The following is a 19,887-nucleotide window of genomic DNA, read 5'->3' as shown; positions in this document are numbered from 1 at the left end:
ATAATTGTAATCACGATTATTCCAAACGATTATTAGTTGAAGTCAAAATTATTAGCACTCCTGAGAATTTTTAAAAAATAAATATTTCCCAAATGATGTTTAACAGAGCAAGGAATTTTAACAGTATTTCCTCTAATATTTTTCTTCTCTGTCACTTTTATGGTTTCGCTTTCACGTGTCTTTTGATCCTCAACTCGTTTGTTTATTACAAAATGAGGGTTAATATGAATAATCACTAAACACTGCATTTTGACACCTTTTTGAACATTAAAGCGCTCACGTTAATGACTTTAGATGTGTGTGCTCTCTGCTCATCACAATGTGCGAATGAGACCAAGTGCAGACCGCATGCTTCTGACTGTCTGCGCGCCGCACACACATAATCATGCGGTATTTTACGCTTTTAAGAGCAACAAGTGAGGACAACTGGACAGGGGGCGGTAAATAATGGAATAATCGTTTATCTCGATTAATGGTTTTTCATAATCGTTAGAAGCCATAATCAAAATCGGATTTTCGATTAATTGCACAGCCCTAGTATCCTGTCACACTTGCCATGCAAAAACAGTGTGAAACTACACGTGTGTGTGTGTGTGTGTGTGTGTGTGTGTGTGTGCACAAACTTTATAGCGACATTGTGTGTGACTCATCATTGCAGAAAGGCTTAAATTAACTCAACAACAAATATATCAATAACCGTTGGGAAAGTGTACTGTAGTAAGGGAGATCTGGTGACTTCATCACCACAGCCGCATATCAGTACAATTATAAAAGACGACGATTCAATCCCGGTTTGTGGACGTTAATGTGGACTGTATTAAGGGAGATTGGCTTCATTGTTGTCTGTCACTGTGCTGTTTATCTGCATGTGGGCTACATGCATCAGAGCAATACAGAGCGAGCTCAAATTACCCAGATTCAGAAGGCTATAATAAATAACCTGATGTGTGTTTTGAGCTAAAACTTTACAGAAACATTCTGGAGACAAAAATGACATATTCAATCTTGAAAAAGGAGTAAATTAGGTGCCAAATTGCTATTTTTATTACTGTACTTTATTGTGAGAAGAAAGAGCAAAAGCCAACAAGTTGCGCAAGAGAATTTCCTGTTTTGCAAATATATTTGTCCACAGATGTCTGCTATAGACCAATCAGTTTTCCAGAGAGTCATGCAATACAATAACAGAGTGTAAACACTATACATACACAATTGCATATGACTATATTTATGAGAAGCTATCACCTTTATTTACAGTAACTCCCGCAGATAATATGATTGTTGCAAAACTACACTCTGCTCTTTCTACACATTCCCTTAGCAACCTCATGCCAAATGTGTTAAAGCAACAGAAGAACTATTGTCCACAGGCAGAACAACAATGCAGACAGAAAATTTTGCAGCTGTACAAGCATTCAAGATGCGTACTGCACAAAAATGCAGCCCAGACAAAATAAAAACCTTGCTAAACAGCTAATGATCTGCTGAAAAGCAGATATAGATATTGAAGAATTAAGTTTGGCAAGCCTGCACTGGAGTACGGCTCATAAGTTATTCGTGAGATCATTTCCTTGTGCGTGTATATTTAGAAGCCACTTCATCTGGCTCCTGATAGAGACAGATGAGGCAGACTTGCTCTCTGTCTACCCCGCTCACACTCATACGCATGGTCTCGCACGCTGTACTTGCTCACCCCGCTGCAGAGCAGGCAGAGAGGATTGTGGGAATGAGTAGAAAAGGTGACGGCAGATGATACAAGTAAGCAAGGAGGACAGAACATCAGAGCGGAGAGTGGTGATCTGAAAAGTGGAGATGGAGGGAGTACAGCCATCAGAGGTATACCTGCACTATGGGACTCGAGTCTTTTAATAAAGCACTAGAAGCCACTGAATTATTGATACGCTGGCCAATAACGTGTGGAGGACCGTTAGAGACGGTGCTTGTCCTTTTATTACCGCCATGCATTATGCACTACGGTTGTTGTGTCTGGATGGATCGCATAATGGTGCATCTTGTCCTTACATATCCCAGTGTTCCTGTTGATCTCCCATTCCCATATCTCTCTCGCTCCCTCTTTCCTCCCGCAGGTTGTGGGCTGATTAGAAAGTGCGTGGCAGAACAGGCAATCCATCACCCTGCCAAACCTCAGCACACGCACACATGCAATCTCGCGCTAGCAGTGCTTGTTGATCTCCAGTAATCTTCTGTTATCTATGATCGGCTGTTTTGTTAGCACTCTACATGTTTTACAACGCTTCTTACTAGGGTGATATGACAAAAATCACGATAAATGTTTAATATGTACAGCTGAAGTCAGAATTATTAAACCCCCTGAATTATTAGCTCCCCTGTTTATTTTTTTGCCCCAATTTCTGTTTAACGGAGAGCAGATCGTTTCAACACATTTTTAAACATAATAGTTTTAATAAGTCATCTCTAATAACTGATTTATTTTATTTTTGCCATGATGACAGTAAATAACATTTGACTAGATATTTTTCAAGACACTTCTATACAGCTTAAAGTGACATTTAAAGGCTTAACTAGGTTAATTAGGCTAACTAGGCAGGTTAGGGTAGTTAGGCAAGTTATTGTATGATGATGGTTTGTTCTGTAGACTATCGAAAAATATAGCTTAAAGGGGCTAATAATTTTGACCTTAAAATGGTTTTTAATTAAGAAATCAAACAAATAAGACTTTCTTCAGAAGAAAAAATATTATCAGACATACTGTGAAAATGTACTTGCTCTGTTAAACATTGTTTAGGAAATATATATAAAATAATAATTCAAGGTGGGTTTAATTATTTTGATTCCAACTGTATATATTTAATATGTATTTTTCTCTGACCTCTGGCATCAAGAAGCCATTTGCGCCCACAGAACTGCGGCTCACTGGATATTTTCTCTTTTTCGGACCATTCTCTGTAAACCATAAAGATGGTTGTGCGTGAAAATCCCTGTAGATCAGCAGTTTCTGAAATATTCAGACCGTCTGGCACCAACAGCCATGCCATGTTCAAAGTCACTTAAATTACCTTTCTTCCCCATTCTGATGCTCGGTTTGAACTGCAGCAGATCGTCTTGATCATGTCTACATGCCTAAATGCATTGAGTTGCTGCCATGTGATTGGCTGATTAGAAATTTGCGTTAATGAGCAGTTGGACAGGTGTACCTAATAAAGTGGCCGGTGAGTGTATAGTTTATGAATAAACACAGTACACACACATATTTTTTCAAAACAAACTTTTATTCTGGATGCGATTAATTGCGATTAATTTTTGCCCGGTACTAATAAAATATAACACCTTTCAAAAACATAATTTACAGGTTTGACATAAAAAACAAAATAAAAAAAAATTGGCTACATAAAATGCTAAATTGTCTTTTCTAGATTGCAACTTTCTCATAAGGCTGTTATTCATGTTTTTGTCTGCATCCTCGTAATAGCGTGCAATATTGTGATCTATTAAATATTATAAATATAAGTAATACTGTAAAATATTGTTATTCATTCATTCATTCATTTTCTTTTTGCCTAAGTCCCTTTATTAATCTGGGGTCGCCACAGAGTAATGAACCGCCAACTTATCCAGCATTTGTTCTGCACAGCAGATGCCCTTCCCGCTGCAACCCATCAATGGTTAGCACCCATACACACTTGTTCACACACATACACTACGGCCAATTTAGCTTACCCAATTCACCTGTACCACATGTTTTTGGACTTGTGAGAGAAACTGGTGGACGCGGAGGAAACCCAAGCCAACACGGGTAGAACATGCAAACTCCACACAGTTATGTCAACTGACCCAGCCGAGGCTCGAACCAGCGACCTTCATGCTGTGATGCAATTGTGCTACCCACTACGCCTCCGTGCTGCCCCAAATATTGTTATAATTATAAATAATAAGTATTACTGTAAACAATCTAACTTCAATCTAACAAAGACAAGCGTTTATTTTGTCTAAATGATATACTGTATTGTCATATTGCACAGCTATACTACATGCCCTTCTCCATCCTGCTGGTCCTCCTTACTCTCTGTCTTTCTCTCCCCCCCTCTCCATCACCTGCACCACCATGCTATTTCTATTTTTGTCCTCTCTCATTTTCCCTCCCTCTCTCTTTTACTCACCCCCTCATCCTCCAGTCCACCTCTCACCATTGCACACCCACAGCCATGCAGTGCTATAATAGTGCAGCTATTGGCTCATCTGTGCTGTCCGTCAGCCCTGAACCAGTGAGCGTCCTGGGAAGGCGAGGGTTTGCACTCATCTCAGATTAATTTGCTGCATAAGGGAGCCTGTAAGAAGGAAATGGACATACAACCAGTTGCTGTTGATGGTTTTGCATGCAAAGGTTTTATATATTTTATTTTGAAATGCGTTTTTGTTTAGTTAAGAAGTATACATATAATTAACTCAAAAGTGTATATTTATGTACACACATCTTGCAGGATTGTGCAGTTATTTCGATAGAACAAAGCAAGATACATCTTTAGTTTTAACATTATTTGTTGTTCAGGCATTCGTTTTTAAAGAGCTTGAGCCGGGGACACCTTGTTGAGGGGACTCGGGATGACCCATTCTGTTATTTCTATATAGAGGTAGACAAAATATAAAAATATAAACAATAAAATAGTCGTAAATATTCAAACCATAGCTTTTAGTTTTAAATGTGGCATGGTAAGGTATAAAGCAGTGTTTTCATTATCATTCATTCATTTTCTTTTCGGCTTAGTCCCTTTATTAATCCGGGGTCACCACAGCGGAATGAACCACCAACTTATCCAGCATGTTTTTACACAGCGGATGCCCTTCCAGCCGCAACCCATTCACACACATACACACACATTAGCTTACCCAATTCACCTGTACCACATGTTTTTGGGCTTGTGGGGGAAACCAGTGCACCTGGAGGAAACCAACGCGAATGCGGGGAGAACATGCAAACTCCACACAGAAATGCCAACTGACCCATCCGAGGCTCAAACCAGCAACCTTCTTGCTGTGAGGCGACAGCACTACCTACTGCGCCATCGCATCGCTCGCCAGGGCAACCAATTGAAGTAAATTTAAAGCTGAGATATTAAAATTATCAAAACTTAAAATAAAGTTAAACAAATTTACAATAAAAGTAATTTCAGTTTTTTTGTTATTTACATTTTCAGTAAATAACAAAAAGGACACATTTAGATGGATGGATGGAAGGATGGATGGATAGATGGACAGATGAAAGGATAGACGAACGGACAGACAGACGGAAGGATGGATGGATAGATAGACTAACGGACAGATAACCGGACATATGGATGGCTATATGGATGGATGAAAAGATAGATAGACAAATGGACAGATGGATGTATGGACAGATGGATGGATGAATAGACGGACGGATGGATGGATAAATGGATGGATGGATAGATAGAAGGATATATAGACAGATGTATGGATGGATGGATGTATGTATGGATGGATGTATGGATGGATGGATGGATGGATGGATGGATGGATGGATGGATGGATGGATGGATGGATGGATGGATGGACAGATGGATACATAGACAAACGAAAAGGCAGATGGATGGAAGAATAGATAACATTAACATTTTCAGTAAATAACAAAAAGGACACATTGGGATGGATAGATGGAAGGATGGATGGATGGACAGATGAAAGGATAGACGAATGGACAGACAGACGGAAGGATGGATGGATAGATAGACAAACAGACAGATGAATGGACATATGGATGGCTATATGGATGGATGAAAGGATAGATAGACAAATGGACAGATGGAAGGATTGACAGATGGATGGATGAATAGACGGACAGATGGATGGATGGATGGATAGAAGGATATATAGACAGGTGTATGGATGGATGTATGGATGGATGGAAGGACGGTTGGATAGATGGATGGATGGATGGATGGACAGATGGATACATAGACAAACGAAAAGACAGACAGATGGATGGAAGGATAGATCGACAAAAGGACAGACAGATTGATGGATGGATGCATAGAAAGACAAATGGACAGATGGATGGATGGATGGATGAATGAATTTATAGTCAAACAGTCAGGCAGATGGATGGATGAATGGAAGGAAATAATACACAAATGGACAGACAGATGGATGGATGGATGGATAGATAGACAAACAGAGAAACAGACGGATAGATGGATGGAAGGATAGATAGATAAATAAACAAACGGATGAATGGTTGAACAAATGGATGGATAAATAGATAGACAAATGGAGGGACAGATGGATGGATGGAAGGATATATAACAAAACGGACAGATGGATGGATAGACAGATAGATAAGACTGTTAGAGAAACAACAGATATACAGACATACAGACAGACATCAGACAGACAGACAGACAGATAGCGCCCAAACAACACGCATTAAGTTCTCAAAGTAATAAGCACAGCAGTTTATCTGACGTTCAGTATTGAACCTTTGAAATGCCACTGCTGTGACTGTGTTTCCATTAAGTCTGTATGAAAAACAACAATGAAGTCCTTTGCACCAGAGCACTTGACTGTGTGTTTGCAGAGAGGTTGTTACTCTCCCGGGATTGGTTAAATCTCCTGTTCCCGACAGGTTGTCAATTGATGGTCGGCCGTTTGTTGAGGTCAAAACACTGCAGAGACGGCCACATAATCTCAGGCTGCTCTCACAGGATCAGCTGGTACATAAACACATAACGGCTGATCCATGATACGCTGCTTATTGTTTGCTACAGGTAAGAGGAAGGGTTGAGAAGCAGATAAGAATCATACTGTTTTTCCATTTCCTCTTGCTCTGAAGACCTTATTATTAGATCTAGTTTTCATGTCACTGTGAAAAAAAACAAAAAAAAAACAAGCACCAATATAGACATACTGTATGCTGATATTTAATATTATATATTATAATTCAATATATGATGATTAATGAACATGCACATTATAATATTATGGGTACTTTAAAATACTGTAAATAATTATTTATTATTTATAAATTATTTATTATTTATTGCTTTTTAAGAATGTTCACATTAGGGCTGCATGTTTGTCACCAGCGATCTATTCCATACAGATTGCTGGAGGACTACAATTCCGTCCCCATATGAACTACAACTCCCTTCAGGCACCACAGACACACACCTGTTATGATTCTCCTTTGGTTATTCACACACAGCTGGGAGCTGCTCAAATACTGTTTACGTGGACCATATATATGGATAAATAGGATAGAATGGAAAAGATAAATAGACAAACGAACTGACTGATGGTTGGATAGAAGGATGAATAAATGGATGGATACACCAATAGATGGATGGATAGATAAACAAACAGACGGACAGATGGATGAAGCTATACATAGGTGAATGGAATGATATATAGACAAATGGACAGACGAATGCATGGATGGATGGGTGGATGGATGGATGGATCGACGATTGGACTGATAGATGGATGGACAGACGGATGGATGGATAGATAGACAAATGGAGAGACAGATGGATGGATTAATGGATGGATGGATGGACAGATGGATGGATGGATAGATAGAAAAATGGATGGAAGGATATATACACAAATGGACAGATGGATGATGTATGGATAGATGGATGGATGGACGGATGGATGGATAGATGTATTTGTAGACAAACGAAAAGACAGATGGATGGAAGCATTGATAGATAAACGGATATAGACAAATGACAGATGGATAGATGGATGGATCCATGGATACAAATCAAGCAGTGCAAAAAAAGAAATAGCAATTTAATGATTCACGTTTGTGGCCCTGATTTGACAAGGGGGCGGAGTCAAGGGAGCTTGAGCCTGCCATAAATGCCCAAGTTCCCTTGACTCCGCCCCCGCACAGAAACATGAAGTGCAAAGTGAGAAACAGCATCGCAAACTTACGGTTGACTAAAAGGCAAATCAAAATGATAATTGCAATTGACTGGACGTGTTTTTTTAAAGACAATACTATAAAAATGTTCTGCAAATATATGTATAGTCTTGGGTGCCGCAGTAGGTAGTGCTGTCACCTCACAGAAAGAAGGTAGCTGGTTCAAGCCTTGGTTGGGTCAGTTTGTGTTTCTGTGTGGAGTTTGCATGTTCTCCCTGTGTTCCCGTAGGTTTCCTCCGGGTGCTCTGGTTTCCCCCTCAGTCCAAAGACATGTGGTAAAGGTGAATTGGGTAGGCAAAATTTTCCGTAGTGTATGATTGTGAAAGAGTGTGTGTGGATGTTTCCTAGAGATGGGTTGCAGCTGGAAGGGCATCCACTGCATAAAACATATGCTAGTTGGAAGTTCATTCCACTTTGGCAACCCCAGATTAATAAAGGAACTAAGCTGAAAAGAAAAGTGTAGTTGTAGTGTAGTTGTTGTTTTTTTAATTGCAAATATATATATATATATATATATATATATATATATATATATATATATATATATATATATATATATATATATATATATATATAATAATTTTTTTTTTTTTTCATTGCTTGATTTTTAATTGCACTTCTTGTTTTGTTGGTTGGGAAACACTGGCCTACTGTACTTTATAATCTCTTTGCAATTTAATTCAGTTGCTTACGATAAATAAATAAAAGCACAGCGTGTTTTAGGTTATTATACCTGTTAAAGTAACCTTATGCTGCGTTCAGAATACACAATTTTCTAAGTAGTTGCATCACAGATGTTTTCACACTGCATGATTATCTAGCGTTTTGTCGCTGCTGTGTAGTATATCTTTTGTAACCAACTACATAATAAGAAAGAAGCCTTTAGTGTGGGAGAAAATGTTTTTATTTTGCTCACCTGGGGCCTCATGTACGAAGACTTGCGTGGAAATCTTACTAAAACATTGCGTACGCACAAAGCTGTAAATGTGCGTACGCAGAAAAAAATTCAGATGTATGAAACACTGCGTACGCCGAATCTCACGCATATTCTTTTGTACATCCGAATGAACGTGAAACTGAGCGCAACATGCATGAGCACAAAACCCCTCCCTGCCTCCTCACCCATATGAATATGCTAATGACTATGCTAATGGCAAAACCCAACGAAAAAGCCATGGCAAAAGCAAGCAAAAAGAGAAACTTTGAACAGAATGTGAATTGGAGGTGCTCCTTTCGGAGGTAGACCGGAGAAAATCGGTGTTATTTGCAAGTTTGTTCTCCGGAATTAACAACAAAAGGAAAAAAATAGAGTGGGAGAGTTTAGCTGATGCGGTTAACACAGTTGGGTCTGAACATCGCACTGAGTGCATTAAAAAAATAAATAGTCTGGTTTATATCTGTAAAATGTTGCAACACTTTTAACAGTGTCAGTGGCGCGCTCGTAAGACGCATACGGTCATGTTTTGACACGTTCGAGCATGAACTCGGTTCGAATCCAGCGTCTGATGAACTCTTTCTTCTTTTTTTTCCCCGCTACATATCAGATTTTGCCAACTATTTATCACGAGAAAGACAAGTAGGAATCATTAATAAGTTTGTGCATCATATTTTATTTGCACATTTATTGAATAGAAATGTTTCTGATTCACGAATGCAAATTCATCTTCAGATAGTGTCTTTATAGCAATGTGCGTGCAGTAGATAGCTCAGATTACATTGGGAAAACAGGCGACCGCTGCAAATTGTGCTTTAATGTTTAGCTGCTCAACTGTATGGTATGGAAACCTTATTTACCTGCTAGATGAACCCGTCTCATACAGCTGCCATTGCAAGGCTCAGACATTTTGTAGAGAGGAATTTAACACAACTGCCTCTAGGAGTCGCCAATGGAAATAAAACAGACACGCACAAAAAATGTGTGTACGCCTGCCAAAAAGCTGCCGTGAAGCTGCGCACATTCCCACGTTCAGTTCATTGTTAGTAAATCCAAACGTGAGCGATTCTGAGCGTGAAACCTGGCGTACGCAAAGTTTTTGTGCGTACGCAACGTTGATACATGAGGCCCCTGGGTTTTAAAAGGAATTAGCAATTTCTCCTTAACTTTTTTTCTTTTTCAACCTGGTTGGGGTATTGCTCAGATGACACGTCAAACACACTAGTTTTATCTTCATTTTTTGGGTCCAAATAGACTGAAAAGACGCAATTTTGATATCTCCCCCGACCTCCCGCTAGCCTGCAGATCTCTCATTGGCTGTAGGTAATCGCCAATGTTATTTTCAATAAGAACACATTTCACGTGACATTTTAAAATCGGCAACAGCTCCAGATATTTAGCATGCCAAATATCTCACGGTTATCTGCGACTCATCGGCGATTCTCTCAGATCGCGTTTTTGATAGTTCACACTATGTGATTGTTACTCAAGTGAACGAACATTGATTTTTGCTTGTGATTTTGGACATTTGTCAGCAAGTCATTTATTAATTGCAGCTTAGTTCTATATTGTGATAGTACTGTAAATTGTAGTAAAAGCAATTAATTGCAACAAGTAAATTTGATGTTGTCATAAGCCTACCCCAATATCAGTCTGACATTTCCCCTTCTCTTTTAGCTGTGAGTGGCTCTCGTGGATATGGTTTTGGAAGGGAGCTCAGAAGCTCTTTGCCCTCCTCCGTCCCTGGAGCTGCGCCCATCATGCAACAAGAACCAGTCGTCTCCTCCTCTGGGCTCTGGATCTCAGTCCCATGATGCTCTCTGCCCTGAGGACAAGGAGCCCATCAAGTACGGGGAGCTGATTGTACTGGGGTAAGAGAACGTCCACAGCAGGCCTGAGGGAGGAACATTCACATTAAAAGGATGACATTAAGGTTACTCTGTCTACATTTTCTATAAGAAAACTATTTTCCTAGTTTAGATTAGCTCTTTTTTTTAGAGAACTTGGCTGAACAAAAGGTTGTTTTTGTATTTTTTGTGATTTTGGAAAGAAAACTCTTGTGCTCATTAAGGCTGCATTTATTTGATTACAAATATGGCAAATATAAAAATAAATAAATGAAAATTGAGTGCGTCAAGTCCCAAAAAACAATTGAGATAAATAGTATGTGTGAACTTTGTATACAGAAACAGTTTGGGGATATTTCTGTGCGATCACGCGGAGAAAAACGTTTATGTCCACTAAGAAGAATAGAGATGCTGCTTGCTGTCAAGTCCGCTTCGAACATTAAAAGGCAAATATTTCCTTTACTGTAAGAAGATCTATATATTGTACAGTGTATCCATAAAGTAGTCATAGCGCTTCCACGTTTTTTTATGTTACGGCCTTATTCCACAATGGATTAAATTCATTTACTTCCTCACAATTCTACACACAATAATCCATAATGACAATGTGAAAAAAGAGTTTTTGAAATTGTTGCAAATTTATTCAAAATAAAAAATCTGAAAAATCACATGTACATCAGTATTCACAGCCTTTGCCGTGAAGTTCTAAATTGAGCTCAGGTACATTCTGTTTCCACTGATAATTCTTGAGAGGTTTTAGCAGCTTAACTGGAGTTCACCTGTGGTAAATTCAGTTGATTTAACATGATTTGAAAAGGCATACACCTGTCTATATAGGGTCCCATGGTTGCATGTCAAAGCACAAACCAAGCATGAAGACAAAGGAATTGTCTGTAGACCTCCGAGACTGGATTGTCTTGAGGCTCAAGGCTGGGGAAGGTTGCAGAAAAGTTTCTGCTTCTTTGAAAGTTCCAATGAGCACAGTGGCCTCCATCATGCATAAGTGGAAGATGTTTGGAACCACCAGGACTAAGCATGGGCTGGTATTAGATTCTGACAGTATGATAACCTTGGATAAAAATATCACGGATTCACGGTTTTACAGTTTTGAGATTACTGTTCTAAAATATATTCTTTTTTTAATGTCTGGGTTAAAAACTAAAACTTTTTTTCCCTTTTAACACATTATATTTATTTATTATAAATATATTTTTAAATATAAAAATAATTACATATATTTATTATATAATATATACAATATTTTGGAGCAGTAAACATGTCATGCTGAATAATGAAAATAATCGTTGACTTCTGCTGTTTTCATTTGTTTCAACAACACTGCTTTCTTTATTATTTAAAATGTCTTCTTTGAATATCTTTGCTGCTGGAGATACTGTTGTCCTAAAACAAAAAAATAAATTGCTTAAAAATCGTACACATACCTTAGGAACAGTATAGCAGAAAATTTGAGTTTTAAAACCTTGACTTTTCCAAATCGCGGTAGACCTTGAAAACGGTTATCATCCCACACCTAACCATGATTCTTCCTAGAGCTGGCCAGCCATCTAAGCTGAGTGATCAGAAGAGAAGGGCCTTAACCAGGGCCTTCGTCATTACCAATATATACAGAACATTTCACAATATACATGTTAAACTAACAAAAATATATGGATTTAAACAGATCTTATGCCTCTTCAGGTTGGTGCTGAATAAATCTGTAATCTGTCTTTCCCAAATTGTATGTTATTACAAACTGTAAATGAATAAGATGCAAAAAGAGCAGGCTTGAATTGCTCTCACAAGAGAAATTTGAGATCTCAAAAAGCGTACACAGCGGCTTCTGGAGGATTCGCGAAAACCAAAACTGCAAAAAACATAGGCGGAGCGCTGCGAGGTGAAGGAGGAGTGGACGTGGCCGGCAGACCAGGGGAAAAAGAGGGGAGCGAACAACTGTTGTCAGTCGGCTAACAAAATGAGACACAAACCATGAGGAGACCCATGGTTTTAGAGAATACAAAGTTTACATACAAAGAAATAAACTGTAATTTTAATGCCCTGCTACATGTTATTCGTGATTTCATATACACAATTTATATCATTATAAAATAATCATGTTTATATGAACACTATAAATGAGGACTTCTCTCCTCCTCAGAATGCAGACACAGTGGATGACAGTACAGCCGTTCTTTTGCCTTGTCTATTCCAACCATTACCCCGTCAGTAACCAGGAGGATTTTAAGCATGCGCTAACACAGCAGCTAGGATGTGTCTGAATGGTAACAAACTCAACTGATAAAAGACAAAATCTGCCCTTGCCTTTAGAAAGCACATGTTCTCATGAATAATTAAGAAGTAAGGTCTTCTCATAGCATAAGAAAACTTCACTATGAATAATAGAGCTGCACGATGCTGGCTAAAATGAGAATCGCAATTTTTTTGCTTTAAATAAAGAACACAATTCTTTCACGATTCTGTAGATTATTGTTTTTTCTCAAACATAAGGTAAAACAAGAATATTAATATTATATGTAGGTCTACTGGTTACTATAAATAATTATATTCATTATAGACCACATATATCAACATTATTAGACCCTTTAATTCACTAGTAAAATCAACATTATATAGGCAAGAGTAGTTATCCTGACACTGTAAACATTTATTTTCATGCACAACTCTGTGTTCGCTATGAAAGAAAAAACTTGACGCAATCATAACTCTTAAATGCGATATGATTATTTAAATGACATAAACGCTTTCGGTTTCATTTTCAGTGCTAAGTGCAGTTCATACTTCGCTCACGCCTCTCAAATGATAACTCTGTGCCACAAACTGAATATTATTAACAACCTTATTACATGTTACTCACAGCATAAGCAGGTTCTGTTCACTAAAGTAGACGCACGCGCGTCTATCATTAAGGAGGGCTCGCGCTCGCACAGTCAGCAGCTCATGTCACGTGTGATTTCCTGGCCGCAAATACATTATTATATGAAGACAAAAATGACATTTTTGGTTGAATTATACCTTATAAATACAGTATGTGACTCTTTTAACACCATTTGGAGGTTTCCATGTCGCTGAGCAATGTGTGTGAAACAATGAAAAAACTTGTGCAGCCGCCTTTGCTTTTCTCCTGAACTTGAAAATATGATTGGCAGAATCGTAGAAATGTTGGATTAAGATCGTCTAAGGCAGTGGTCACCAAACTTGTTCCTGGAGGGCCGGTGTCCTGCAGATTTTAGCTCCAACCCTAATCAAACACACCTGAACAAGCTAATCAAGGTCTTACTAGGTATACTTGACACATCCAGGCAGGTGTGTTGAGGCAAGTTGGAGCTAAACCCTGCAGGGACACCGGCCCTCTTTTTTTGATTAATTGTGCAGCTCTAATGAATAATAATAAGAAATTCCAGGGTGTCACTAGGAAATGTTTTGGCCAATCAAATGCTGCTATGTGCATGTAAATTAATGATCGCATGTGGATCGTCAGTGTCTGTGTTTTGTTTTGATTGGCTTGTTTGTCACCGAGATTTTACACTCACAGGATTTACATAGGAAACAATGGTGTTTGAGAGATGTCGCCTCACAGCCAGAAGGTCACTGGTTCGAGCCTCGGCCGGGTCAGTTGGCATTTCTGTGTGGCGTTTTCATGTTCTACCCTGTATTTCCTCTGGGTTTTCCTACAAGTTCAAAGCCATGCGCTATAGGTGAATTGGGTAAGCTAAATTGTCTGTAGTGTATGTGTGTATGCCCTGGTTCTCCAGGTTGGGGGTTGAGCATTGGGCTAACGACCCAGCTTATAAAAATGAGATGTTACGAAACAACAAACATGGTGCGGCTAAATATCAACTTCGATATAAACGGCCCTGGGAGTGAGTATGTCCAGCTACATCCTATTTTTTTTATTTTATGACACTTTTAAAATATACATTGTCAGTAGAGTGAGCCACAACCTCTAAACATGATTATAAATGGATTACTAACCCTGGAATTTGTATTCATTATTACACCACGATCATGCCAAGCCAGTTAACACTGCAAATTTGATGAAATGAAAAAAAAAAGGAATAAAAAAAATTTAAATCTTTAATATAATTCCAACATTTTTTGCTATTATATATTCTTTTTAGCCATTAGTATTCTTTATTTCAGAGTAAAGCAATCGTAAAATTATCCTAAAAGAGATGTTGCAGATTATTAAGCATTTAATGCTTCCGATATAGAAAGGTTTGACATCAGAAACACCAAGTTTATCTTTGTTCAGGTCTCACTGTACTCGCACACACACTGGAACTGTAAGATACAGTCTCCGATTTGTGAAATCCATTTATCTAAATTACAGCTCTTCCACTCTGCCAGCGTTTTGCTGAATGCGGGAGTTCAGAGGGAGTTCAAGGGTAAAATTACCCTCAAATAAATATGACTTCAATTAACATCTTTTGGTGCGGATGAATGAACGCCACGTCATTCGGGCCAGTTGGCTCCTCTCGTGTACCTGTGGCTGGTTTTCCTGACTTATCTTTAGATTTCAGCTGCGGATGCAAAACACTTCATTTGACTGCCAACAAAGATGCCAGTCAAATCACACAGCACATGGAGCCGAGCCGAGCGATGAGTGTTTCCAGTGCAAGAACAGAGTTTAACCTATGAGAAACAAGAAGAGGGGGAAATAAAACACATGGTTGTTTCTGGATTAAAGATGAAACGGCATTTCCAAGCATCAAATAGTGAACGTGTATAGCTACATCAGAATGTGGTCTGTTTGATGTTTCTTTTGAGCACAAATATTGACCGTCATACACTTTTTACAATGATTTTAAGAAGACTCAACAGTACAATCTTTACTGTAGCAAGTTTACACACCTAAAACAAATCTTGTCAGGTATATTTTAAACAAGAAGAATTTGATGACAGGATGTCAAGGATCAATGTGCAGCCCCAAAAATGTTTTTAACAAAAGAAAATTGTTAACTTTGGCTTTAAAAAGTTTAATAATTAATAATAATAATTATTCCTTATATAGCGCTTTTCTAGAGACTCAAAGCGCTTTACACAATGGGGGGAATCTCCTCATCCACCACCAGTGTGCAGCATCCACCTGGATAATGTGATGGCAGCCATATTGCACCAGTCCGCACACCACACTGGTTGGTGGAGAGGAGACAGAGTGATGAAGCTAATTATGATATGGGGATGGTTAGCAGGCCATGATGGACGGAGGCCAGTGGGCAAATTCGGCCAGGATGCCGGGGTTAAACCCCCACACTGTTTCAAAGGACATTCTGGGATTTTTAATGACCACAGAGGGTGCGTTAGGACCCACACAGGTTGAGCGCCACCTGCTGGCCTCACTAACACCGCTTCCAGGAGCAACCTAGCTTTCCCATGTGGTCTCCCATTCAGGTACTGACCAACTTCAGTGGGCAACCATGTGAGAGTTGCAGAGAGCTTACTGCTGGCAATTTACATTTATAATGTTATTCTGCACAAGAAGTTTGGCAAGAAGAGAAATGGTTGTGCCCTACTGAGCCTGTTTTTTCCTCAAGGTTTTCTTTTTTTCACTTTGAAGTTTTTTCCTCGGCACTGTCACCACTGGCTTGCTTAGTTTGGGACTTGTAGAGCTGCGCATTGATGAAATTACTCTTTAATGTTTGGACTTTCAGCAGTGAAATTTAACCTATACTCTGAACTGAACTCTGAAAACTGGACTGAAGCAGTTTAAAGCAGTTAATAGGTTAATCTGTGCTTTTGAAAATACTATTGGTTGGGTTTAGGGAACGAGGAGGGTGAGTCAGTCGATCGGTCGGTCGTTCAGTCAGTCGAAAGCGGCCTCTGGTGGGTTTACGCGAGAACAACAGGCACCAATGGCACTCGCCAGAGAAATTTAAGATCTCAGAAAGCATATACAGCGGCCTCTGGTGGATTCGCTAAAACAAAAACTGCAACAAAAAAAAAACATAGCTTCAGGGACGTCTTTGGTGCTCTCCAGAAATGCATATAACAGTACATTTTCAGAATGAGAGTGGGTTGTTTTTATTCAAATAAACTTAGCCTTGGTAAGAGAGTGACTGATCCCACACTTTTGAACAGTAGTTTATATGAGATTAGCTACAGTATATTGAAAACACAAACGTATGACAACATCCATTTGCACAGACAGTGAAGCAAAGGCAACAGCAGGCATATTATTGTCATTTTTGTTGTTGTTTTAAATACTGAATATTCAGTCGACACTGTGGCGCAGCAGGTAGTAATGTTGCCTCGCAGCAAAAAGGTTGAGCCTCGGCTGGGTCAGTTGGCGTTTCTGTGTGGAGTTTGTATGTATGTTTAACGTGAAATCTGTAACTGTTTTTTTGGAGCACACGTGCTTATAGATATCCTTAAAACTGACATGCTGATACTAACATATTTAAATAAAACTTTATTTTGATTTCATAATTTTGATAAATAGCTGAAATTAGAGAACATTTTCACCACCACAGGACACTACAGCTGAAACAAAGAGACCATAAAAATGAGCACTGCCTCCCAGTGCGATGAGTGGAGATAGAGAAAGCTCATTTAAGCATCTGGACTATTGATCGTTGTCTAGATGAATTATAAGATGGCTTCGCCTCCTCATTGACGGGCTCTCAGAGGCCTGCATCAGCCATTTTGTAGATAGCTCATGACTCCTGTCATAGTATCGACTGACAGCTAGATTAATGCCATTTAATTATTTTTAAGTACATGCCAGCGCTCTTAAGTGAAAACAAGTTATCCATGCCTAGTTGTTTGTCATCCCCAAGACAACAGTCTGCCCTCAATCTGTCAGCTCGATCAAATTCAGTCAGCGCGTGAGGTGCTGTTTCTAAATTAAGCCTCAAATGCGTTTTGATTAATGCAGTCTTTATTGTTCAAAGCAGTCACTAAGCTTGGGTTGTAGTATTGTGGTTTATCTCCATGCAGGCATAATGGTTCGCTAGCTAGCGGGGACAAGGGTCGCAGGAGGAGTCGGCTGGCCCTTTACAAACGGCCCAAAGCCAACGGCGTCAAACCGGATGTCATCCACAACGTCTCCACACCTCTGGTGTCCAAGGTAAATGCTTTCACTTAAAGAGGCCAGATCATGCTATTCTAAATGGACAGTAGCTGCATTTACATGAGCCCAAATGATCAGTTTATTTAATAAAATAGTCACATGTAATCACATCAAACTGGCAAAAAGTGAATTGTAATGAGTAATTTAAACCTTTTGTAATTCATCCAGAGTTTTTATGGGTTTTAGAAAACCTTGAAAGGCTTTGAAATTTAGTTGAGTGTTTTCAAGTTTTAAAAAGTGCTTTGATTTTGGATGAAGTGTTTGAAACTGATGAGAATTTCAACATAGGTTCATTCTAAAAAAAAAAAAAAAACTATATCTATAGATAAACTATAAACTATAAGTTTCTGGAGATTGCAAATTATGTAGCCAGAAGTACGTATGGCTGCATTTCGTCTTTAAAACGAATGCTATTTGCTTCTCCAGAAGAAAATGTGTTATGGGAAATAATGTAAAAAATGCTCTGTTAAACATCATTTGCGAAATATATGAAAAAAAAAGAGGGCCAATGATTTGGACTTCAACTGTTCATTACATGCATATTACATACATTTCTCAAAATAATATCAATATGTTTTCCACAGGTCTGCAGCAGTGTTTGCTATTAGATAGAATAGATCCTCTTTGTTTTGTGGAGGACTGTGGGCATTGTAACTTTGTAGATTTCCCACAGTAAAGATAAAGGAAAATATTACACACATCCTTTGGCCTCTAATATTAACACTCAATAGGGCAAGTTTGATTTAACTCAAACCATATTTGTGGCTTCCAAAAGATGAGAAATCTCTTCCAACATACAGTAAGTGTCCTCCTGACCCACCCACTAAACTCTGTAAAAGTCATTGCATAACGTTGCAACCAACTGAGCGTTTTGCCAATTTATTGCATAAGGTTAGGGAACCAGAAAAGTACCTTATGTTCCTGTGACTTGTTAAGGGAGGGATGATGCAACAAAGGCCATTAATCAACGCGTTATGTGCGTGTATTTGCAGGCCCTAAGCAACAAAAGCCAGCACAGCATCTCCTACACACTGTCCCGGAGTCATTCTGTCATAGTGGAATATACACACGATCCCAACACCGACATGTTTCAGGTGAGTAAAGACTGCATTATTGGGTTCTTCAAACAAGTTTGCATTGTTGGATAGAGCTGAGCAATAAAATAATGGTAATTATTACTATATAATATTCTCTCAATAAACCAAGAAGAAAGTATTCCCTCAATAAAAGGTTGAATGTCTTGGTTTCCTATATTTCTGGCCTCAGTGACTTATTCCAAACCTGAATAGTTTTCTTTTCTCTTTCATTCAGAGATATAATACATTTTTAATAATGTTCTGGTTAATAGTCAATATAAAATAGCAGGCAAAGACCAGTAGGCCAGAAAGTTTGTTATAGCTGAAAGAAAAAGTCATTGAGATGATTTTTATAAATGATTCTGTCTTAATAATAACATTTAAACTCAAATTAAGCAAATATTGATTATCACTGCATTTAGTATTATGCAAATTTATAGCCTGAATCCATACTTTCATAATATATAGTACGCTAAAAACAGTATGTGAGAAGTACCCGAATGACCTACTACTTCCGGCAAAATTTTGAAGTGCGCATCGAATGGATGCTACGCTATCCCATAATACACCAAGAGCGAATTCATGAGTGGGAGTGAAGCGATGCAACTATTACTGTTTTAAAGGTTTAGGGTCATTATATGTATCTTACACTTGATTATGAAACAGTAGTACTGTGAAATTTATAATTAAATATTTTAAAATAGGAATTATTTTTGTGATGTCAATGTTTAAAAGGTTTTCTAGGATCAGTTGAAAGTTCGAGACAACATAATTTATTTGAAAAATAATACTTTTATGACAATTTAAATGCTTTTATAGTTTTATTATGTATCTTTTCTGAATAAATTTAAATTTATTTAAAAACAAAAGAAGCTAAAACAGAACTAGTTACATAGATAAAAACAAGTCATCGATTTTTTGTATATATACCCTCAAATGTCATATACTGTAGGTTTGGAAAGGTAAAGCTTATTTAAGTGAATAAATCCTAAACATCTCACTTTCTCTCGTCGCTGTGTCTCTAG

At 38.4% G+C, this 19,887-nt stretch overlaps 1 protein-coding gene across 1 annotated transcript in view; it reads left to right on the top strand.

Moving 5' to 3' along the window:
- The window catches only part of peli3 (pellino E3 ubiquitin protein ligase family member 3), a 45,426-nt gene that overhangs the window by 10,267 nt on the left and 15,272 nt on the right, over window positions 1-19,887 (top strand). Inside the window, exons 2-4 of the mRNA XM_002662799.8 lie at window positions 10,530-10,723; window positions 17,654-17,783; window positions 18,779-18,880. Coding sequence (XP_002662845.2) covers window positions 10,551-10,723; window positions 17,654-17,783; window positions 18,779-18,880 — 405 coding nt within the window. The 5' untranslated portion in view covers window positions 10,530-10,550. The remainder of the gene's footprint in view (window positions 1-10,529; window positions 10,724-17,653; window positions 17,784-18,778; window positions 18,881-19,887) is intronic.

The sequence above is a fragment of the Danio rerio genome, chromosome 7, assembly GCF_049306965.1.
Source record: "Danio rerio strain Tuebingen ecotype United States chromosome 7, GRCz12tu, whole genome shotgun sequence".
Taxonomy (NCBI): domain Eukaryota; kingdom Metazoa; phylum Chordata; class Actinopteri; order Cypriniformes; family Danionidae; genus Danio; species Danio rerio.
Note: the sequence above shows the minus strand (reverse complement) of the source record. Positions and strands in the feature narration are given on the sequence as shown.